We start from the raw sequence: 24,836 nt of genomic DNA on the forward strand, positions 1-24,836 counted from the left end.
AACAATGAAACGGTAAGTCCTGCTATTCAAATAAAAACAATAGTTTCATATTTCAGTTTATATATTCTTTTGAAGAAAAATGGCTGAAAATAATAATATTTACCATAGGCTGCTCAAAGGCAGTCACATATTGCCACGGTTCGACGTGAAGTGTGTTGATGCTTGAAAATCGATGATAAAATGCAAATCAGCGCTTGCACAAACCAAAGGAGTTAAAACATTATTTGTATCAAGAAAATGTCTGAGAATGCTTTAGAAATTATAATGTGTGCCAGAGGGAGCCAAGGGCCAGTCATATGGTGGAGCAGGCCGGGAATCGCCATGAAGTCTCACGATCTAATAATGGATTAGTTATCTCCACTGTTCAAATAAAACGATATCTTTTAGGATATTCAAACGTGAGAAAATGCTTTAGGAATGTGTGTCAGAGGGTGCCAAGGGACAGTAACAGAGTGGCACAGTCCCAAATGGCTATGGGTCTTCCAGATAGGGTTGATTTGCGAAAACACAAAGCAATGGATTTAGAGCATGATTTATGTCAAGATAATGCCTGATAATGCTTTAGTAATAAATGGTAAGTCCCGCTGTTCAAATAAAAATCATCTGTTAGAATATTCAAACATCTGAAACACTTAAGTAATGATAATAGAATTCATAAAGACATGACAGCGAGAGAGCGCCAAAGGGCCGGGAATTGCTATGGTGTATCCTCTCTAACAATGAAACGGTAAGTCCTGCTATTCAAATTGTAGGAAAATGGCTGAAATGCCTTAGGAATACTAATGTGTGCCAAAGGGTACCAAAGGCAGTCACATATTGCCAAGGTGCGACGTGAAGTGTGTCGATGCGTGAAAATCGATGACAATATGCAGATAAGTGCTTCCACAAACCAATGGAGTTAAAACAAATAAAATGATATCTCTCAGGATATTCAAATGTGTAAAAAAGCTTCAGGAATGGTAATGTGTGCCAGAGGATGCCATAGAAGAGTCAAGGAGTGGTACAGGCTGGGGATTTCTAGATAACAATATTACAAAAACAATGTATATAACATGGAGTTAAGTCACATAACTTAAAAGTTAAGTCACTTGAGTTTACTTCTAATAACCCATCCTCCCCTCAAAGGTTCTAGATTTCTTGATCAAAAGATGCTTTTTTTCATGCAGTACTATATTTCGATGTCATGGCTATACTTACAGCCAATTCCTCAGCATTTATAAGGATAATTCCTGACCGAACGACTTTATAGTTGAAAATACTCTTCCTTATTTGTATAAAATTTATTTAATACTCTAAGAATAGTGTTTTCATAATGTTTGTAAATTTGTTTATTAAATAAACATACGAAGGTATATTAAAAGCCTGCCTTAATTTTTTAGATTTCTTCCTCCACGACTGGTCTTCAATATATTTCATCATTTCATTTGATATCTGTCAGGATAATTAAACATGTGAAAATGCTTTAGGAATATTAATGTCCGTCAAGGGATACCACGGACCAGTCACACAGTGGTACAGGCCGGGAATTACCAGAAAACGATATCGCAAAAACAATGAATAATACATGGAGTTAAGTCTTTTAAAACACTTGAATTCACTTCTAATAACCCACCCCCTCCCCTCAACGGTTCTAGATTTATCGATCAAAAGCTGCGGTTTTCAAGCAGTACTATATTTTGATCTCGTGGCTATACTTACAGGGAATTCCTCAGCATTTATGAAGACAATCCACGACTAAACAACTTTATAGTTGAAAATGCACTTTCTTGTATAATATTGATTTTAATACCCTAAGATTAGTGTTTTTATAATTTTTGTATATTTTTGTATTAATAAAACATAAACATGTACAGTATAAGTCTGTCTTCATCTTTTAGATTTTTTCTCCCAAATTTATTCTTCAATGTATTTCACCGTTAAATTTATTGGATTCATCGAATCAAAGCTACGGTTCTCATCAGTTGCAGCAAATTTCTCAGAATTGACGTAAACAATTTTAAATTCAATGACTTCCTGGTAGAAAATATCCTTCCTAGCTGTATGATATTTATTTCCTTACCTTAAGAATATAGTATTTTAATACTGTTTATAAATTTGTTTTATATAGAAAATGAAAGTCTTTGTCTTCATCTTTTAGATTTCTTCTTCCACGATGAATCTTCGATATATATCGCTGTTGCATTTAAGATATCTTGTAGCTTAAGTATATTTGTAGTCACTAGGTAAACCTATTCAGGATTGTCTGTAAAATAGCAGTAAATTCTATGTAGCGAAGACAAAAGACCGACTTTTGACCATATAAGAAGGTGTACCATATTCTAGCCTTATGGGAACTCTTGGTTTCAATTAACTACTGCTAGCGCTTTCAACTTCCAATAGAATAAAATAATCCATTACCAATTACAATTACATAGCAATCACATATGCGTAATAGATCAATTATCAAAAACATTGTTGGTTTGTAGCGTGCAATGGAAATGGTTAATAGGACTTTGCATAGGTAAACAATTTACTATGATGGAGCATCAGGCGGCTTGCACACGAGAACAGTGTATTGTATAGAATTTATTTCCTGGAACCTGATAACATCAATTACTTGTTGGTTCAGGTGTATAAGGCTCGATTCCGTTGGGGAAATCTCTGGTCTTATGTTTAATTCCTACACGGGAAAGAAATCTTTAATGATCGATTAGAAAGCTTCCTTAAATCAAAAAACATCTTGCGTAAGCGGTTGAGGAATGCCTTGATGCAACATCTAATGGGAAAAACCCATTGGAGAAAAAATGTCTCGACGAAAAAAACGTCCCGAAGAAAAACATACCTTTAATACCGTGCATTTAAATTTAAATAACTATTACGTAACACCAACATGTGCACAATACGTCATCCTCATTTACAACCGGTTGATCTCCACTTGAGTAGCGACTCATGAGCTCTAACAAAACAAGTCACGCGAGATTACATCATCCTCAAAGAACCCTCATTAGTAAACAATAAAACTCTATAGTATTACATAACAACTAGGTGTGCATAATCAATAATACCAACGTCTTGAGGGACTAGGAAATTTAGGTATACCCCTATGGCTGTCGTGAAATCTAAAAGGCCCTCACTACTAAATGGCGTGCAACTGACTGATTATTGTATCACTAATGGCATGATTGTAGGAAGTACACGGTAATCCCATAAGAATACCCATAAATACACGTGGAATTAACCTGGTGGTACAATTCGAAACCAGATCGAAAATATACTCGTCAGCAAGTGCAGAAGAAGGTCCCTAAAGATGTCCGATCTTATCGCGGAGCCGATTGCTTCTCTGACTATTAACTAGTTATAGCCAAGTGTAAAATTAAGTTGAAGGTGGTGACGAAAGTGTTACAGTTAAGAAATTTGATATCCTGTAGTTCTGCAATAAGATAATTCGTTAAAAATGTATTTTTGCGCTAGAAAACAGGTTCGCAGCAATGAGCCTGGACGGCTCTGACGAAGCCAGTTCAGATTGTCTTCGAAAATCACTATCAGATTGCCTAAAAGATACAGCAGTGGAAGTTCTTGGATATTAGAAACGAAAGAAAGAAGAGTGGATTAGTGAAGAAATTTGGGAACTGATTCAAGAAAGAACAAATTTGACAGCTGTTGCTTATAAATACTCACCTAGTCATCCACCTAGTCAGCCTATCGATAAGCAATACTGTGCTAGTTAAAAAAAAAAACTGTATAAATAAGCGAGTGAAAGAATCTGCCAGGAATGACGAGATAATATATGCTGTTAACATAGCAGCTGAGGTAAAAAGAGCAACCTAAATCCGTTTATATGCTTACTAAGAAGCTTTTCGGCGCGCAAACGAATCCTTGCCCTTTCATACATGATAATAGTGGACAGCTGCTTACCAATTTAGGTAGATGTTCAGAACCAGCCAATACCCCATGGACCACTGTTGGTACATGATGTGTCCCTATTTAACTTGGATATCTATTTGGGGCCCATACTCTATCAGGAAAGTTGCGTCTTTAACTAGCATCTTGAGCTCCTTGGGCTTAAAACTCCCACGCCCTTAAACGCTACTTCCTCTTTTGTCACTGATTTGTCATTGTGTCATCTTCGCAATTCAAAGAATGCTCTATATGCTCAACGGTTAGGTCTGATCCACACTAACTGCTTTTCATATTCCGTGGAACATCCCACCAAAGTCAGCTCGAACATGTCACTAATTTGGTATCTTCAACTATTTTTTTAATATTTTTTAATGTCTAAAGGAATTATTTTATTATTTTGCTTGGATAGATGTCTCTGGGCCGAGTAAGAATTATTTTTGTGGTATTTCCTTTATCCGCCGCCTCTCTCGCTGCTTGATTTTGAATGGTTAGGAACAGTTTTTTCATCTGTTTCTTTGTTAAGTTGTTTTTGTAAAATCTGATTTTTAATCTGTGGATTGCATAAGAGCATGCAGATCACCTTTTTGATTTGACAATATAACTTAATGAAATGACTTACGTTACGCTTTGTTGCTGTTCAATATATTTTTTAAAATAAATTTTATTTATCTATCTATCTACTCTATACATGTGTTGTTTTTTACTTTTCTTTTTTATTCTCTCAGACTCAGTAGGTAATTTGCTATTATTCTCTCAACTTGTCATCCCCTATTTTATAGGCCTATGAGCCTTTGAGGGATTAGCACAGTGTATTATTGTATGTGTATTGATTATGCACAAATATTATCTCATCTCAAAATGTATTGAAAATATGTTTCTTGGTCAGAGTATGAAAGGTTTGTGATCTCACCTTCGTCAAAAAAGTAGATAAATAGAAACGCTAGTGTTTAAGATCCGAAACTCTAAGCGCCAAGCAACCTGAGACCAACACAGGTACGCAAGCTCCTTTTCCATCTCGATCTATTCAACGCCTGCCTCTTTATAATATCTTGAAAAGATTTAACTTCCTATAAATCTCTCATTGGGACCTCCTACAACTCCATTAGGGAACAACCTGTTTTTCACTTGACGTTAGATGTCAAGTTTTTCACTTGACAAGGAAGCTCTTTGGCAATCTGTCACGTTTCACCAACTGCTCACACTACAGCTAATATACAATAAATAGATAATTACCTTCAAATCGTCAGAGAAGTAATTTTTGATAATTGCAAAAGCCATTGTATACTTTGGCGTACCGATAATTCCATAGTTCTGCAAGCACTTTATCATCTCTAATCCTAAAAAGAAAAAATATTTTGAAAAAAAATCGTTGTTTTTATAAAACGGGTTAGTTCCTAGTTTAATGAATATAGAAAAAAAACATCCGCTATTGATCCTAAAACTCTGTACTTATGCTGTGAAATTGTTCAATTCGACTGCTGTTCAGGTTGGAACTGAATCAAGTGACAAAAATCAATTGTACAATTATTAATCAATTGTGTATTATAATTGGATACTTAATACATGGGTAATTATGAGACATTGTTCTTATGTTAGGTGCAATAGCATTACTTTAAGGTTTGATCAAACTTATAACTAAAAAAATAATAATCAATTAATTACTTTATATCCATTAAGAACTAACATATATAATTGTTAATAGTTTAATTTATCTTTTTATAAGAAAAAAAAATCCTAATCTTATCTATAGATCTATTCTATGTATGTATTGTTTTTCTTTTCTATTCTTTTAGAAAGCGATTGGTTATATATTTTTTTTCTTTTCTCTCAGTAAGCAATTAGTAATTTCTGTCCACATTATTATGATACATGTTATAGTGAAGCTAAGGATATTAAACATCGACAAATCGACAAAATTAACAAAAGAAAGAGAAAAATTATAGGGTAAATGCAAGAATTAAAGGGATAGGTCTCATAAATCCTGACAGCTCAATGGACCAAGTCGAAGCTACCTCCCCCTCCCCTTGCGTGCCTAAAAAATTATTATCTTCAGTCTTCAGTTGATGGAACTGAACCAAAGCTCACTGTGCCTGTTAATGGATATAATGTATTTTTAGATCTTTTTAGCAACTGCTAAGATTTACTACCCTAAGTACAGACGTGAATTTAGTTTATAAATAACCAAAAATAGGCTAACGTATATTTACATGGACCACTGAACTCCGTCTATCCCTTTACCTTGAAAGTTAGCTACTAATATGTATTCGTTTGGGCCAAGGGGCCGTGATTCGAGAGAATCAAGGAGGGGGAAAATATTTTTAACAATAATAATAAAAAATAAGAAGCCAAAACGGAATTTTCCGAATCCAGGGGAGACATATTTTAGTACTTGTTAATTATTCAGAACACGCTCAAGGAATTTAATCTGAATGTAAGATCTGAGAAAACCGGTTCCATACCCACAAAGACAAGTGACGGGTGACAGAATACATTGTACTATATAGTTTGGGCTAAATATTTGCACATTAGGGGGGGGGAGTAAAATATTTGTACAGCGTGAAGTTAAAAAACAATTCTTACTTTATAATATGCAGAATAGTTGTAGCTAACACATTTTGCATGGAGACCCGCTATACTTTACCCCACCGCTAATGTGCAAGTATACAGCGCAAATTATATGTATAAGTCCAATCAATTCTGTCACCCGTCCCTTCTCTATGTGACTATGAAATTGGTTTTCTTAGACCTTACATTCAGATCAAAATTCTTGAATGTGTGCTGAATAATTAACAAGTTCCCATTTTTCTTCTGTAATTCTCCACTCCCTTCGTAAATGAAAAAATAGGAAGCCAATTACGCAATTCATCGTAATTTACATAAATTTCAGCAGTTCGTAAAACATAACTTTCCATGTAAGTTGTTCATTCATTAGTTCCATCACCTGTTTTTTTTTTTTTTCATTTCTCTTTACTCCATTCCTTACCGTCTTTGCACTGTTAAAGGTGGACAATAAAAACTCATTCATTCATTTGTAAATCAAAAGTAAATCTGAATATATGATTTAAAAGTCTCCTGTCTTATTCTGTCATAACTATGTCTTATACTATCGGTTCAACTTGAAGAATTAAATAAAAAAAACTATATTTTTCTAACTGTAAGTAAGGAGCGACATTAAAATTTGCAATGAACAGAAATTACTCTGTATATGAAATGGATTGTCCCCTCTTCAACGCCTCGCTCTTTACGCTAAAGTTTTTTACTGTTTTAAAAAGTAGAGTTGAGAGAGAGTGTCAAACTTTAGCGTAAAGAGCAAGGCGTTGAGGAGAGGACAACCCATTTCTTATACGGAGTAATTTCTGTTCGTTTTATTTTAATGTGGCTCCTTACTTACAGTTAAAAAAACTAGTTTTTTAATTTAATTTCTGAACGTTTTTGAATTAATGCATGTTTGATTTTGGCTCTCCACACATAGATTATTAAAATGAAATTTGCATATTAATTCCTTTTTTGGCTACATGGCTTTCTCTTAGTTTTGATCAGACGATTTTGAGAAATAAGGGGTGGGAAAGGAGGCCTAGTTGCCCTCCAATTTTTTCCCTTACATAAAAAGGCAATTATAACTTTTAATTTTTAACGAACGTTTCTATTAGTAATAAATATACGTAACTTAAGAATTAACTTACGTAACAAACTTTTATATTCTTATATTTTTATTATGTATATAAGGGGGTTTGTACCCTCGTTAATGCCTCGCTCTTAACACTAAATCGTTAGTTTTGTCTCAATCAAACAGTTCGTGGTAACGAACTGTAGTAAGGAGCGACCCGGCTCAATAGTAACCAAAACTCTAAAAAATGGAATTTTGATACCAATAGCTACATCAAAAGAATCGCATTTTAATGCTTGTTTTAAATACATTAGTTTCATCAAGTTTAGTTTTACCCATCAAAAGTTACGAGCCTGAGAAGATTTGCGTTATTTTAGAAAATAGGGGGAAACACCCCCTAAAAGTCATAGAATCTTAACGAAAATCACACCATCAGATTCAGCGTATCAGAGAACCCTACTGTAGAAGTTTTGAGCTCCTATCTACAAAAATGTGGAATTTTGCATTTTTTGCCAGAAGGCAGATCACGGATGCGTGTTTATTTATTTTTTTGTTTTTTTTTCCCCAGGGGTGATCGTATCGACCCAGTTGTCCTAGAATGTTGCAAGAGGGCTCATTCTAACGGAATTGAAAAGTTCTAGTGCCCTTTTTAAGTGACCAAAAAAATTGGAGGGCACCTAGGCCCCCTCCCACGCTAATTATTTTCCCAAAATCAACAGATCGAAATTCTGAGATAGCCATTTTATTCAGAGTAGTCGAAAAACCTTATAACTATGTCTTTGGGGACGACTTACTCCCCCACAGTCTCCGTGGGAGGGGCAACACGTTACAAACTTTGACCTGTGCTTACATATAGTAATGGTTATTGGGAAGTATACAGGCGTTTTCAGGAGGATTTTTTTGGTTGGGTGGAGGGGTTGAGAAGAGGGGGATATGCTGAGGGAGCTTTCCATCGAGAATTTTTCATGGGAGAAGAAAATTTCCATGAAGGGAGAGCAGGATTTACTAGCATTATTTAAAAAAAATGTGAAAAAGCTTTTTCAGTTGGAAGTAAGGAACAGCAATAAAACTTAAAACAAACAGAAATTATTACCCATATGAGGGGCTCACCTCCTTCTAATACCTCGCTCTTTACGCTAAAGTATTTTTAGTAATTTCAACTATTTATTCTACGGCTTTTGTGATTCAGGGGTCATTCTTAATGAATTGGGATAAAATTTAAACTTTAGTGTAAAGAGCGAGGTACTGACGATGGGGCGAACCCCCTCATATATGTAATAAAAACATGAGAATACAAGAGTTCTTTACGTAAGCTAATTTATAAGTTACGTAAATCTTTTACCAATAAAAAGATTCGTAAAAAATTAAAAGTTCTATTTGCCTTTTTAATTAACAAAAAAATCGTCGCCCCCCGCTCTTTTTTTCTCAAAATCATTTGATCAAAATTATGAGAAAGCCATTTAGCCAAAAAAAAAAAATGCAAATTTCGTTTTGATTATTCCTCTGCGGAGAGCCAAAATCAAAACATGCATTGATTCAAAAACGTTCAGAAATTAAATAAAAAAAACAAGTTTTTTTAACTGAAAGTAAGGCGCGACATTAAAACTTAAAACGCACAGAAATTACTTCGTATATGAAAGAGGCTGCTTCCTCATCAACGCCCCGCTCTTTACGCTAAAGTTTTTTACTGTTTTAAAAAGAAGAATTGAGAGAAAGAGTCAAACTTCAGCGTAAAGAACGGGGCGCTGATGAGGAAGCAGCCTCTTTCATATACGAAGTAATTTCTGTGCGTTTTAAGTTTTAATGTCGCTCCTTACTTTCAGTTAAAAAAAATGTTTTTTTTATTTAATTCTTTAAGAATGGCCCCTGAATCAGAAAGGCCGTAGAGTAAATAGTTGAAATTACTAAAAATACTTTAGCATCAAAAGCGAGGTATTTATCTCCACCTAAATACCTCGGTCTTTATGCTAAAGTATTTTTAGAACCCCTCACATGCGTAATAATCTCTGTTCGTTTTAGTTTCAATACTTCTCCTTACTCTCAATTGAAAAAACTTTTTCATGTTTATTATTTCATTGTTGTTTTTTTTATAATAGTTTTAGAAAATCCTGCGCCCTTTTCATTGAATTTCTCTTTCCCCATGACATATTTCTTCAAGGAAAGATCCTCCCACATAGCCCCCTCCCCTCAGCCCCACCCCCAAACCCCAAAAAAATCCCCCTGAAAACGTCTGTACACTTCCCAATATCCATTATTATATGTAAACACTGGTCAAGGTTTGTAACTTGCAGCCCCTCCCCCAGGGACTGTGGGGGAGTAAGTCATTCCCAAAGACATAGTTATTTTGGTTTTTGACTATGCAGAAAAAATGGCTATCTCAAAATTTTGATCCTTTGACTTTGGAGAAAAAATGAGCGTGGGAGGGGGTCTAGGTGCCCTCCAATTTTTTTGGTCACCTAAAAAGGGCACTAGAAGTTTTCATTTCCGTTAGAATGAGCCCTCTAGCGACATTCTTGGACCACTTGGTCGATACGATGACCCCTGGGGAAAAGAAAGAAAAAAAAGAACACACAAACAAATAAACACGCACCCGTGATTTGTCTTCTGGCAAAAAATACGAAATTCCACATTTTTGTAGATAGGAGCTTGAAATTTATGCTATAGGGTTCTCTGATACGCCGAATATGATGGTGTGATTTTCGTTAAGATTCTATGACTTTTACGGGGTGTTTCCCCCTATTCTCCAAAATAAGGCAAATTTTCTCAGGCTCGTAACTTTTGATGACAAAGACACAATTTGATGAAACTTGTATATTTAAAATCAGCATGAAAATCCGATTCTTTTGATGTATATTTTAGCATCAAAATTCCGTTAGAGTTTCGTTTAATATTGAGTCGGGTTGCTCCTTACTACAGTTCGTTACCACGAACTGTTTGAAAAATAGAAATAAAACATTGATAACGATCCAAGGCCGTATTAAAAAAAAATATTAGGGGTTTGAACACCCCCCCCCAAAAAAAAAAGAATATTCAACCCCCAAATGTTTACAAAAAAATAAAATGCATAGAACCATGTTTTTAAAGCGTTTTTAAAGTTTTCTGTTGTAAACAACCCCCCCCCCCAAAAAAAAAGAAGCTTGGATGCAGCCCAGTAATAATCACAATATAGACTAAACAAAAACGTCACTTGTCACATTTCAACAAATATGGCAAATATATCTCAGTTCAGTGGAAGTTGAACAAATATCAAGAAAACTGGTTCCTTACCTTGGCCACATTAAAAGCGTAAAGGTCACACACACGCACAAAGGGTAAGGACAAAAAGGGTGCAATTTTCAATTCTGTAGCAACATGTTTCATCTTGCTAGAAAAGAGCAGAAAAAATTTTACCCTTTAGGCAAAGAGTTTTACTACTCTGGCCCTGGAATCTTAAAAATATATCATGACAATAGAAAATAATAATAACTATTTGAAAGAAATCTAATAGAACTGTTTGCTTTTTTGTTACAATTCTTTAAGAATGACCCCTGAATCACAAAGGCCATTTCATTGGAATAAATAGCTCTTTTGAAATTACTAAAAATACTTTAGCGCAAAGAGCGAGGTATTACTATTTGTTTAAAGTTTTAATGTCTCTCCTTACTTCTAGCTAAAAAAAACTTGCTTTTTTATTTAATTTCTCATTGTTCTTTTTTAAATAATGCTGGAAAAGCCAGTGCCCCCTTCATGGTAAATTCATCCATGGAAAGACCCTCTCAAGTAACCCCCCCCCCCCAAAAAAAATGGGATACTAAATCCCACATTTTTGTCGATAGAAGTTTGAAACCTAAACAGTAAAATTCTCTGATACGATGAATCTGGTGTTGTAATTTTCATTTAGATTCGATGACTTTTAGGGAGTCTTTCCCCCTCTTTTCGAAAATAAGACAAATTTTCTCAGGCTACTAGCTTTTGACGGGTAAAACTAAACTTGATGAAACTTATTTATTTAAAATTAGCATAAAAATTCGATTCTTTTGATGTAATATTTGGTGTCAAAATTCCAATTATTAGAATTTTGGTTACTATTGAGCTGGATCGCTCTTTACTACAGTTACGTTACCACGATTTTGTAAATAGAGGTTTAAGGCAAAAACATTCTGGGAGGGTATAAAGAGGGGGACTTTGAATAGAATGGGTTGAATGAGGACCTTGCATAGTTGTGTCGGCCTCAGGTGGCTTGGTGCTGCGGTGAACTGTTAGTAATAGTAGTAGCAGTTGCTGGGACAAGAAATTTTTTCAATGAACTTTAAAAACTAAACAATTTTCATTTTAAAGGGAGAGGGGTAAAAACAGGTAATATATTTCCGGCCCAATGTGACATCTGTAATTTAGGGTTTTGCTGTGGTTTGAAAGTAGAAGCAATCGTTACCTCTACACTCCTGAATTTGTATAAGGACAGAATCTCTTTTTGGTCCAAAAGGTGTTGACATCAACAGGTTCATAACGCCTTCAAGGACAGTCTGAATTACTTCATTATTATTCGTATTTAATAATCGACAGAAAGGCATAAGTACCCCTGCACCTATTAAAGCAGCTGTTTGTTGTTCATCGTTGTTTTTAGCCAAAGCAGTTACAGCCAATGCCGCCTCTTTTGAGTTTGTAATACATCCTAAAAGAAAAGAAAATGAAAAGAAATAATCTTTAAAACACTAGTTTGCACGTTTACAGACTTTTAAGATACGCCCATTTGGTCTTGGGCTGGTATATTAACTTTAAAAGTAACTATAAAAGGATTCAAAAAGTGCAAAACAAAGCAGTGGGAGTAATAGTTGGATCAGTGAGAGCACCGAATCAGTAAATCAGTGAGAGTACCGATTGTAATGTAAATGTAACTATCAGGTATCAGTGTTTAGATAAGTTTTCTGCTGAGAACTTCTGGAATATATCATATCATAATTCTGCTTATCATGACTATACTACAAGGATTGTTGACCATATGGTTCATTACATCCAAATACTCAACGATGTCTAGTTACCTCATTATGTGCACCGCTGTTTCAATGTCGAATGGTCCCCTTAATAGTACTGAAGAGAAGTGAGGGGGCAATACTTCCCCAACACAGATAGGGGGTATACTTAAAATTTTTATTCCTTAAGACGTTGACATTGATTATGCCCACCTGTTTGTTACTGAATACTATAGTGTATTTCTTTGCTGGTTAGGTAATACTGGATGTTATTTCTTCGAGATTTCTCTGACTGTTTACCTAAACAACTGTTTGGCAATATTCCGGCCAGCATACCAACCAGTTTTAAGTTCCTAGCAACCAGCGGTGTTATTGAATTCCTTTACGACACCGGTATTGATTAAGTACGCCTGTTTATTACGAAATTATTTTCTTATGCAACTATTTGAAAGATAAGGGTTTAGGAAAAACCCTCAGAGCCCACTAGTCAAGCGGGGAGCCCCCGGTTGTAACTGAAGATGACATAATCTGGCGTGACTTGTTTTATTAGAGCTCAGGGAAAGCTAGTCAAGACAGAAGCACCCAGTTTAAGGCTGGACGGACTCGCAAAGAATCTTCCTATACCTCCCATGTTAAACATTTGGAGTTTGCCTGACGTTCCTGAATTAGTGATTTTGGCGGTTTTTATGTCAATAGAAGTAAAAAAATCTGGTGAATATTTTGGCATAATCAAATCTTAAAGCCGACAATTATTTTTTTTATAATTCCAAAATAATTATAAAACCTGTTTCGGGTTTGCATTCTAGATTGCTATGCTTGACATTGTTGTTGTGGGGTATCAAAAAATAGAGCAAAAAATTTTCTATTCATCAATAAGAAGCTTTTTTCTATAATATATACCTCCTGGCTGCAGTCTCTTCAAATACTTTACATATTTGTGTTCCGAAATCAAAATTTCCCCTCAAAAGGTTAGATTGAGCTGTAATCGGAGCATCTAAGAATGCAAAAATTACACTAAGGGGCTAACCACTCGGATTGTTCAGGAGCGATTCAGTCAAGCATTATTTAGTTCTAACCTGTTTAAACAGAGTCTGGAGAAGAAGTAAGGTGCAGACACCAAACTGCCGGTTAATGAATATATTAGAAAATTGTATTGTATAAATAATTAAGGATAAGCTGCGTCTAATCCTAGAGATAAATTGAACACAGCACAAGGGCCGAATAAGAAGCAATGGTTTTATTTTAAAAAGATTGATCTATCGTTTTGTTTAATTAAAATAAATTCAGGACAAATTTATGTATTGTAGTATAAGTACAATTTCGCATAATCTTCGTAGTGAAATAAGAATTAAAAATATATAAAACAAGCTAATTAATAACTAATGAATGAAACAAAATAACTAATGAACGAAACAAAATGTCCCCAGAATATTTAAATTTGTTTTAGCAAAACCAGAGTCTTGCTGTAGAACTACCAAAGCAAACTACAAAAGCAGTCAATGACCAGTCTCAAGTCCAAGGCCTTTCCAAGAAACAATCCCACCCCTTGGTAAATAAACCCCAATAAAAATTACCCATACTAAAGCAGTCAAATGACCAGTCTCAAGTCCAAGGCCTTTCCAAGAAACAATTCAACCCTTTAGTAAGTGAACCCCGATAAAAATGGTCAAAACCCTAATAAAGTTCTTATATAGTTCTTGTTATTGACCACAGTAACATGGGAAAAAAAGAAATTTACGAGGGCTCCATTTGCCAAATGTGCAGGCCCATTGTGAAAAGTTGAAATTAAATTATCGGGCTAGAGGCAGACCGCGTTTACCAAAATATATGTTAGAAGACTTAACGGATGCTTCGGTTCACGACGAATCAAGTTCCGAAGGAATTGGAACAAATTTCCCTTTTGTGTTGAAAGTTATCACTTCTGGAAGAAATTTGGGGTCAGACCTTCTAAAAGGCTCACGCTGGATTGTGGATCTGCCTTACCTTTTTGAGAACTATGAAAAGCTCGTGATTCGCCACAAGTAAGTTTTTTCTTTGTCTTTCATTTTACGTCATTGATTTACTGCTATCAAAATTATTAGGATGGGGAATTATTCTGGGTTGCAATTAATACAACTTGTACCTTATTAATTCTTGATAATTGTCTTTTCTGCTATAGCAAAAGAATGTTCGATAACTTTTAAAGATATTTTCATCCCAAAACAGAAAGTTAAGAAAGTAACACCATCAGATTCAGCGTATCACAGAACCTTATTGTACAAGTTTCAAGCTCCTATCTACAAGAATGTAGAATTTTGTATATTTTGCCAAAACACAAATCCCAGATGCGTGTTTATTTATTTAATTCTTTTTTCCAAGGGTGATTGTACCGACCCAGTGGTCTTAAAATTTTGCGAGAGGGCTCATTCAAATGGAAATGTAAAGTTCTAGCGCCATCAAAATCCTGATATAGCCATTTTATTCAGCATATATGAAAAACCTTATAACTATGTCTTTCAGGACGACTTACTCCCCCAAAGTCCCCATGGGAGAAGCTGCAAGTTAAAAACTTTGACCAGTGTTTGCACATAGTAATGATTATTAGGAAGTGTACAGACGTTTTCAGTGGGATTTTTTGGTTGGAAGGAGGGGTTGAGAAGAGTAGGTTATGTTGGGAAAACTTTCCATGGAGGAATTTGTCATGGGGAGGAAAATTTTCCATGAATGGGAGGGGGCAGGATTTTCTAGCATGATTTAAAAAAACAATGAAAAAATAAATATGAAAAAGTGTTTTCAACTGAAAGTAAGGACCAGCGGTAAAACTTAAAAAGAACAAAAAATATTACACATATAAGGGTTTCATTTCCTCCTAATCTCTCACTCTTTACGCTAAAGTATTTTTTAGTAATTTCAATTATTTATTCTACGGCCTTTGTGATTCAGGGGTCATTCTTAAGGATTTAGGACAAAATTTAAGCTTTAGTGTAATGAGCGAGGTATTGACAAGTGGGCGAGTCCCCCTTATATACGTAATAGATACCTGCGAATAGAAAAGTTCGTTAGGTAAGCTAATTCGTAAGTTACGTATATTTTTACTAATGAAAACAATCGTGAAAAACTAAAAGCTCTAGTTGCCTTTTTAAGTAGCAAAAAATTGGAGAGCAGCTGGGCCTCCTTCCCTGCTCATTTTTCTCAAAATCGTTCGATCAAAATTATGAGAAAGCCGTTTAGCCAAAAAATAAAAATTCAAATTTCGTTTTAATTATTCATCTTCGCAGAGCCGAAATCAAAACATGGATTAACTAAAAAAACATTCAGAAATTAAATAAAAAACTATTTTTTTTAAATGAAAGGAATGAGTAACATTAAAACTTAAAACGAACAGAAATTACCCAGTATATGAAAGGGGCTGTTCCCTCCTCAACGCCCCGCTCTTTACGCTAAAGTTTTTACAGTATTAAACAGTAGATCTTTTAAATTATATTTTTGGTAGAAAATAAGGAGAGGGGCACATTTGAAGGAAGGCCTAAAAATTCAGAAAAGAACTTAAGTAGCTACTTATACTATTCCTGAGAGCGAATGCTTTGCTATACCCCACCCCTCGCCCCTCTTTAAGCGACAGTTTATAGCCCATTATATATTTCCCCATTACATTTTGAAATAGCCCCACTTTTTACTTCTGTACTAATTTATGACGAAAGCTAATCAATCGGCGGAAAAAATGAGTCGCGCTATTCTGAAATAAATAAAAGAAACAAGTTTTTTTTAACTGAAAGTAAGGAGCAACATTAAAACTTAAAACGAACAGAAATTACTCCGTATATGATAGGGGCTGTTCCCTTCTCAACGCCTTGCTTTCTACGCTAAAGTTTGACTCTGTCTCACAACTCTCTATTAAAAAAAAAAAAAAAAACTTGCCAATTTGAAAAATAAAAAAATATACTATGACGTTTAGGGGTGTTTCCCCTTATTTTCCAAACTCGTAACTCGAAGAAGAGGGGGATATGTTGGGGGAACTTTCCTTGGAGGAATTTGTCATGGGGGAAAAAAATTTTCATGAAGGGAGCCCAGGATTTTCTAGTATTATTTAAAAAAAAATGATGAAAAAATAAATATGAAAAAGCTTTTTTCAACTGAAAGTAAGGAGCAGCATTAAAACTTAAAACGAACAGAAATTATTACGCATATGATAGGCTCACCTCCTCCTAATACATCGCTCTTTACGCTAAAGTATTTTTAGTAATTTCAACTATTTATTCTACGGCTTTTGTGATTCAGGGGTCATTCTTAAGAAATTGGGACAAAATTTAAGCTTTAATGTAAAGAGCGAGGTACTAACCAGGGGGTGAGCCCCTTCGTATACGTAATAAAAACATGAGAATACAGAAGTTAGTTACGTAAGCTAATTTGTAAGTTACGTATATCTTTTACTAATAAAAAGATTTGTAAAAAATTAAAATTTTTAGTTGCCTTTCTAAGTAACCAAAAAATCGGACGGCAACTAGGCATCCTCCCCCGCTCCATTTTTTCTCAAAATAATTCGATCAAAACTATGAGAAAGCACTTTAGACAAAAAAAATAAATATTAAAATTTCGGTTTAATTATTCATCTGCGGAGAGCCAAAATCAAAACATGCATTGATTCAAAAACGTTCAGAAATTAAATAAAAAAAACAGTTTTTTTAACAGAAGTAAGGAGCGACATTAAAACTTAAAACGAACAGAAATTACTTCGTATATGAAAGGGGCTGCTTCCTCATCAACGCCCCGCTCTTTACGCTAAATTTTTTACTGTTTTAAAAAGTAGAGTTAAGAGAAAGAGTCAAACTTTAGCGTAAAGAGTGGGGCGTTGAGGAGGAAACAGCCTCTTTCATATACGGGATAATTTCTGTTCGTTCTAAGTTTTAATGTTGCTCCTTACTTTCATTTAAAATACTTGTTTTTTTATCTAATCATTAAAAAGTACGGATAAAGGTTCTGAAAGAATGTCTGCAAAGGCTTTAAAGGATTTGAGAAATAAACTAGCTAATTTGATCCTCCTAACTCATAAAAGCATATTGGTATTTTTAATCGTACTAATAAGAACTTTGTGAATTACTCGAATAAAAATTTAAATGATAGTTGAGATGCAACTGAATTTGGGGCACGGATTTTTACTTTGAATTTGATTTTAGGGAGTCAAGTGAGACTTAATTTTTCTTGGAATTTGGTTAGTAATTTCCGTTGGAATTTGGTAAATCGACACGGGTCTGTTTAGAGGGCATTTCCTGTCATGCCCCAAAGAATTTTGTAAAGTTTTAAAATACTTGGCTTTCCTGATTGGTAGTTCCAGGACAGTTTTTGGCTTGGTTACATACATAAATAAAATTGGGTGGTTTAATCTGACAATGAAATACAACAAACTTTCGGTTAGATCGTATAATTTCCACTTCTCGCCCATTTCTAGCTATATTTTATATTTTATTTCATATTTTAATTACCCTACATCGCTCACTACTCTACATACTACCTATCCTTTTTGAAGCTATAGCACTTTCCTTTCTACCAAAACAATAAAATCGCTACTTTACTATTTTACTTCCTCACAACCAATTAGCATTTTATTTACAGGTGCCAAGACATCAATTTGGTTTCAAATATGATGTTTTCTAAAGAACATAGAGCTGGATTGCGCTCAAGACTCATCTTCAAATGCGAATCATGTCATGAGGAAGCCACAATTCACACAGAAAAACCCCTTGCTCCTAAAAGGCTAAAAAAAAAGACTCAACGAAAACCGTAGTCAAAAAACGGAAAAGGACTGATTTTGATAGTGTGAATACTATCAGAAAGAAACACAAAACAGAAACAGGAACAGTAAGTGTCAACAAAGAGGTAGTGGTTGGTGCAATAAATGGTGGAATGACTCACGCCCAGGTTCAAGAACTTTTCTCTACCATTGGAATAAATACCCCGTCTCAAAAAGTCTTTACGAAATTTGAGAAAGAAATTTGCGTAGAATTGGAAAAAGTTCTCTATGACTATCTTATCGAAAATGGGAAAACCGAGCGAAGGATGGCACTGGAAGCAGGTGAGAAAATTCACCCAAATGGAGCTGTAGAGACATGTATTATAGTTGATGGAAGCTGGTGTACACGAAGTTATGGGAATAGATATCGTGCACTCTCAGGCTGTGGAGTGGTGATAGGTTTCTATTCGAAGAAACTCTTAAATCTAGGAATGAGGAACAAAAATTGCTGTACTTGCGTGAAATACAGGCATCAAGTAAATAGATCTGTTCCTGAGCATACATGTTTTATGAACTGGCAGGGGCCCAGTACAGGTATGGAGTCAGATATATTAGTTGACGCATTCCGAATAGCAACATCCATGCACAATCTAAGATATACTCGATTTGTTGCCGACGCCATATTTATATGGCCATATTTATATGGCTTTCTCATAATTTTGATAGAATCACTTTGAGAAAAAAGGAGCAGGGGAGGAGGCTTAGTTGCCCTCCAATGTTTTGGTTACTTAAAAAGGCAACTAGAACTTTTAATATTTTACGAACGTTTTTGCTAGTAAAAGATCTACGTAACTTACGAGTTAGCTTACGTAACGAACTTCTGTATTCCGTTAGTGTTAAATTTTAATGCTGCTCCTTACTTTCAATTGAAAAAACTGTTTCATATTTATTTTTGTATTGTTCTATTTTGAAATAAGGCTAGAAAATCCTGTGCTCCCTTCATGGAAATTTTCTTCCCCATGACTAATTCCTCCATGGAAAGTTCCCCCAACATAACCCCCTGTTCTCACCCCCCCCCCCAACCAAAAATCCTCCTGAAAACGTCTGTACATTTCCCAATAACCATTACTATATAAACACTGATCAAAGTTTGTAACTTGTAGCCCCTTCCACGGGGATTCTGGTGGAATAAGTCGTCCCCAAAGACACAGTTATAAGGTTTTTCGACTATGCTGAATAAAATGGCTATCTCACAATTTTAATCGGGTGACTGTGGGAAAATAATTAGCGTGGGAGGAGGCCTAGGTGCCCTCCAATTTTTTAGATCACTTAAAAAGGGTACTATATACTTCATTTTTTATATATAATTCACTTGTATATAACTTCATTTCCGTTGGAATGAGCCCGCTCGCAACATTCTATGACAACTGGTTCGATATAATCACCCCTGGAAAAAAAATCCATATTTTTGCTGATAGAAGCTTAACACTTCCACGGTAGGGTTCCCTGATAGGCTGATTCGGATGGGTGTAATTTTGGTTTTATTACTTTTATCGGGTGTTTCCCTCTATTTTCTAAAATAAGGCAATTTTTCTTAGACTCGTAATTTTAGATAGGTATCTCATATATTTAAAGTCAGCATTAAAATGCGATTTTGTTCATGTAGCTATTGGTATCAAAAATCCGTTTTTTAGAGTTTTGGTTACTATTGAGCCAGGTCACTCCTTAGTACAGTTCGTTACCACGAACTTTTTGATAAAATGAAATAAATTTGTCACTTCGCTGCGAGCAATTATTTAAATTATATTTTTCTAAATAGGTCTGCATGAAGTAAAAACCCTAAAATATGTACTTTTTATTTGTAATTTCCACAATTTTATACCGCGTCTCCTGGCAAATAATGATGACCAGACCACAGGCACACACGCAGGCGAGGGATTCACCCACCTTAAATTTGTATAATGCTTAATTTTGTCAGCGAAATGTTTAATTTTCTTGTGTTTTCCTGGTATTTCTTTCGCAAGAGCTGAACCCCCCTCCTCCAAAAAAAATCTCGAATAATAATTTCTCTAATTTTCTCCTCGAATAATAGTTCTTTTCCAAATAAATATTCCTATTTACTTGTCGAATTACGAAGAATGAATATACATTAGTCGTAATTTTCAGTGAGAAACCCCTTGAGTTTAATGACGGCAGTGAAATCTGATAACCTTGAGTATTTGTGTGATATGCCGCGATTGAAAAAGAACTAACAGGCAGTATAATTTTTGGAGGAGCGTCCGGCCTTAACTGAGGATGACATATTGCGCACACGTGGGTGTTACGTAATACTTTACATGTTTTTTTTCTTCAAAGAATTTTTTTATTCAGATATTTTTTCTTCAAAATTCTTTCTTTAAGGCGTTTTTTTCTTGGAAATTTCTTTTTCTTCAAGATTTTTTTCGAGAAACTATTTTCAAGATAATTTTTTCAAGGTGTCCCCCCCCCCCAATGCATTTCCCAAACCGCTTACGAAAGATATTTTAATTCAGCGAAGTTTTATAATCCATCATCAAACATTTTTGTCCGCTCTAGGAATCTAACGTAAGACCAGAGATTTCCCTAACAGAATGGTGGCTCCGACACCAGAACCGAGAAATCATTCCTTATGTTCTTGGAAATAAATCTTCTGTGATCGGCTGTTTCCCACTCGGAGAATTCTCTATACAGTTTCTAGGCTGATAACCTCTATATTACATTCTCCGTAACCTATGAATTACGTGTTTCTTATCTCCAGAAATGTTTCCTATAAAAGGGAGAAATCAATTACTGGAAATAAGTTTAGGGGATATTATTAACATACAATTGTCACACTTGGATGTTACACTATAGTTATATAAATACTTCGATCGATAACCTCCATTTCGGTTTTCCACATTAACAGGGTCTCGCAAACAGCACAGGTGAATTATCATATAGACATAATAGCGAAAGGGTTTCAACAGAGGCATTGTTGAGTATCAATAAACTCTGAAAAAAACTAAACAAGGCGATTTTAAAAATTTTTGCGATACGGTTCCGGCATTTTGTAGTGCAGTAGACATTGCTGTGTTATTACAAAGGTTTTTAACCTTGTCTTTGGAGAGGGTATGCGGCAAGGTCCTAAGGGTGATTAAAACTAGGGTAGCGTTTCCTAGGGTCATCCAGACTAATAACATGAAGCGCACCTAATGAGGATTGACGAGAAGCTTTAATAACGTTATATATAGAGGTTTGGAATAATATAATTACCTTTATTAAACTCCGACCACAACGGTACAAGGTCTAGCTATAAACAAGCCACTGGAACTATTTACCCCACAGAATAAACAGAACGCTAATATGTAATTGTAGATCATAAAAAAATTAAGGAAACTTACATTATTCCAAGGTAGTCCTAAGTAAAAAGGGATCAGACGTCATCCTAGCAATTACAGTAGAAAAGTTACAAGATACCATAAAATGTATTCTTCATACCTTAGGTCAACCACGTCTTTCCAGGCCACAGACGTATATAAGCAAGGATGTGATTATTTCTCAATCAAAAAGTTCGTGGTAACGAACTGTAGTAAGGAGCCATTCTAATTCAATGTAAATTCAATTTCCATTCAAAGTCTACACATACAAGGATTTGTCGTTGTTTTACAGCTAATTTCCAAACTTTAATCTTCGTAAAAAGCGGTATTTCAAAACTTCGTATTTTGTATTTTGTGTCTTAATATTTTTACTTAAATCAATTTCTAACTTAATTGGTCAGCTTGGTAAGAGTTATCCACAACTCTAAATGTTTTACTATTTATAAGATTTCGGCAATTATACCTATCTATCCTCCCTTCTTATTTCTTCATAAATTTTTACTTAGAAATATTGCCTATATCCATTATCACATTGCATTTATTGTTTGGTAGGGGTGAATTGACTTTTGATATCCATATACCTAGATATCTAAGAGAATTGCCTTCTTATGCTGATTCTAAATATGTAACATTTATTACGTTTAGCTAAGTTCATCAAAAGTTAAGGATAAATATTAAATAGTGCATAGGAACTGATACACCGTTTAGATCAGACTTTGTTTAGTGTGAAAACCAATCGGGTAAATTAGTAGGGTATCTGCATTTTAGAGGGGCTATTAACTTTTTACTATAGCATTTTTACTAAAGGAATATTTATACATTATTAAGAAAGTTTTGAAATTAGTAACATGTAAGATAAAGAAAATTGTAAGATTATTAGAGTATTAGTGCAGAACCGTTTACCAGTTTTTTAAATCTTTATTCTTTTGTTAACTACATTAATTTAATCGATTATTAAACGGCTTGGAGAATGGCTTAGTTCGCTGCGGTTCTTAAGGGTCAGAGATTCCCAATTTTTTTTTTGTTTCTTCCCTGTAATATTAACAATTCATTCTATGATTAGTCAGATCAAGTTGGTTCTGAATTCGAACTCGATTTAGTAGCTTCAGCAAAGCTTTTGAATCTTTAGGATTCTTGATATTTTGGTTGTTGCATTAACTACTTAGCAACTAGAGCAGCCGAACTCAGCACTGGTGGTTCAGTTTTAGGATTTTAAACCTTTCTCCAAAACTTGTCTTTCAAACTCATTTTCTTTGAGTTATATGATCTTTCTGTTACTGTAGAAGAGCTGTCTGTTTCACTAGTCAGCTGTTTCCTTGTTTTTGGCGTTTGTTCAGCTAATCATTTCTGTGTTAACACAGCTGGTGACTCTAAAACATGAAATTTGGAGAAGTCTTGTTCTTCTTCCAAATTTTTCTGCTTCCTTTGGTTTATCCTCTTGTTCATTACCATATTCGTCATAATTGCTGAGTTTCTCTTTTGAACATTTTGAACAAGTGAATATTTTTGTTAGTTTTTGTGGCTATCTTGTAAAGCTAAGTTGTCTTGGCAGTTTTTCTTCACTTTCATCACTAGTCATATGGTCAGTTGACCTTTTTTTTTCGTGGGTGGACAGATTTTAGCCAAGAACGAGCTAAATATTCTTTTCACTCTTCCCAACTTTTTTTATCGTTAAAAAGGTCAAAAAATTGACATGGTTTTCTTATGTGTATGGGTGCAACCATGTCTATTTCTTCTTCATTTCAGGAAAGCGGTTCATATTTCCATTGTTTCGAGAAATTTTCTTTCTTCACTCGGTTACTATGTACTATTTCTTCAGTCCGTTTTTCCGTGTGCTTTAAAACATATGTCAGGTTATTAGGTAGTTTTACTTTATTTTCCGTCCCATTTCGGTTGTAACCTCTTCGTTCCCTTTAGATTGGGTTTTGTCATAGACAAGGTCTCCGACAGCGTATTGTCCTGTTCCTACTTTTTTCGTCGTATTTTCCTTTTTGAGTTGCCTTTGCACTTTCCAAGTTTTGCTTAACTTGATCCATAGGTCTTTTCAAGCGCATAATCATTTTTGTTTATAGAACTCCAGGTTGTAGTACGTTCTATCATTTTCTATAGGCTCCATACAAATTCTTGGATCTCTAAAATGTCGTAAGAAAAATGGGGTTTCGTCTAAAAGACGTGAATATGCTTTGTTTATTGCAAAAACCACAAAAGGTAGCTGGCCTCAACTGTTGTCGAGCTCCAGTACATTCTATCATTTTCTATAGACTCCATACAAATTCTTGGATCTCTAAAATGTCGTAAAAAAAATGGGGTATCGTCTAAAAGACGAAAATATGCTGTGTTTATTGCGAAAACGACAAAAGGTAGCTCGACTCAACAGTTGTCAGGCTCGTGTCTTGAGTGCATGCCCAGCATATATACAGGTTCTCGGTACTTACGTTCGATTTTTCTGTCAGCACAAGACATGTAAGCAGAGGTATACCAGCGTTTTATTCCCAACAACTCAGTTATTTCATGTAACATTTTCGCTTTAAAACATGGGCAATTACTGCTGAGTAGGGTTTGGGGGGGGGAAATACTGTGTTCTAGGAATAGTCGATTTACAAAAACCTTCACTAACGTACTTGCATTATCATCTTTAATAGAAAAAGTGTACTGAATTAAAAAGATCCGCTGTTGATAACAGATAGCGATTTCTTTTCTCGGAAACTGGCAAGTCTCCTCCCGAGCCCCATATATCTATAAAACTAGTTTTCCAACTCCGCTTGGGTATGGTATTTTCCTAGCACTACGCGAGACATTTTTGGTGACAAATTTTGTTTTACAGGTTCTTGGCATCCTGGTATGGAGGATTTTACCTTGGAATGCAATTTTGGAAAATAAAAATTTCGCTTTATTCTTCTCCCTCTAGTAATTTTGGAACTGAGGGAATAATTTTTAGTTTGTTTTTTCTATACTCTTGGGGTGCTCTATAATATCTTATTAAAGATTTTTGCCCTCGTCGAAATGAAAATAATCTAGCTCTTTCAGAATGTTTTTGCAGCATTCTGGCGGCTCTTTTCCGTTTAATACAAAGGATTTCATGGCTGCATATAATTCATCTTTGTCTTGATCAAGCGATATATTTTTATTTGACAGTAAATTCGTATCGACTAGGCCGCTGTTTATGGTGGAGCCATATGCATTTTGTCCTTTTCTTCTGGATTTCTTGACAAATAATCTTGCAATATATTGATACAGCCTTTTATATATACAGGATTACAAGTATAAACTTGTAAGCAGAGAACCTATCTTGTCAGTCTTGCTGAAATATTTCACATAGA

General features: G+C 34.9%; 2 protein-coding genes across 4 annotated transcripts in view; one reads left to right on the top strand and one right to left on the bottom strand.

The window, feature by feature from the left end:
* LOC136029129 (uncharacterized) overlaps window positions 1–24,836 on the top strand; it is a 337,007-nt gene that overhangs the window by 187,475 nt on the left and 124,696 nt on the right. The gene's annotated exons all lie outside the window — the stretch shown is intronic.
* Window positions 1–24,836, bottom strand: part of LOC136029130 (uncharacterized) — a 71,270-nt gene that overhangs the window by 19,106 nt on the left and 27,328 nt on the right. For both annotated transcript variants that reach the window (XM_065707213.1, XM_065707212.1), the window contains 2 exons: window positions 11,898–12,137; window positions 5,113–5,216 (listed from right to left, as the gene is read on the bottom strand). In XM_065707213.1, coding sequence (XP_065563285.1) covers window positions 5,113–5,216; window positions 11,898–12,036 — 243 coding nt within the window. In that variant the 5' untranslated portion in view covers window positions 12,037–12,137. The remainder of the gene's footprint in view (window positions 1–5,112; window positions 5,217–11,897; window positions 12,138–24,836) is intronic.

The sequence above is a fragment of the Artemia franciscana genome, chromosome 7 (assembly GCF_032884065.1).
Source record: "Artemia franciscana chromosome 7, ASM3288406v1, whole genome shotgun sequence".
NCBI lineage: Eukaryota > Metazoa > Arthropoda > Branchiopoda > Anostraca > Artemiidae > Artemia > Artemia franciscana.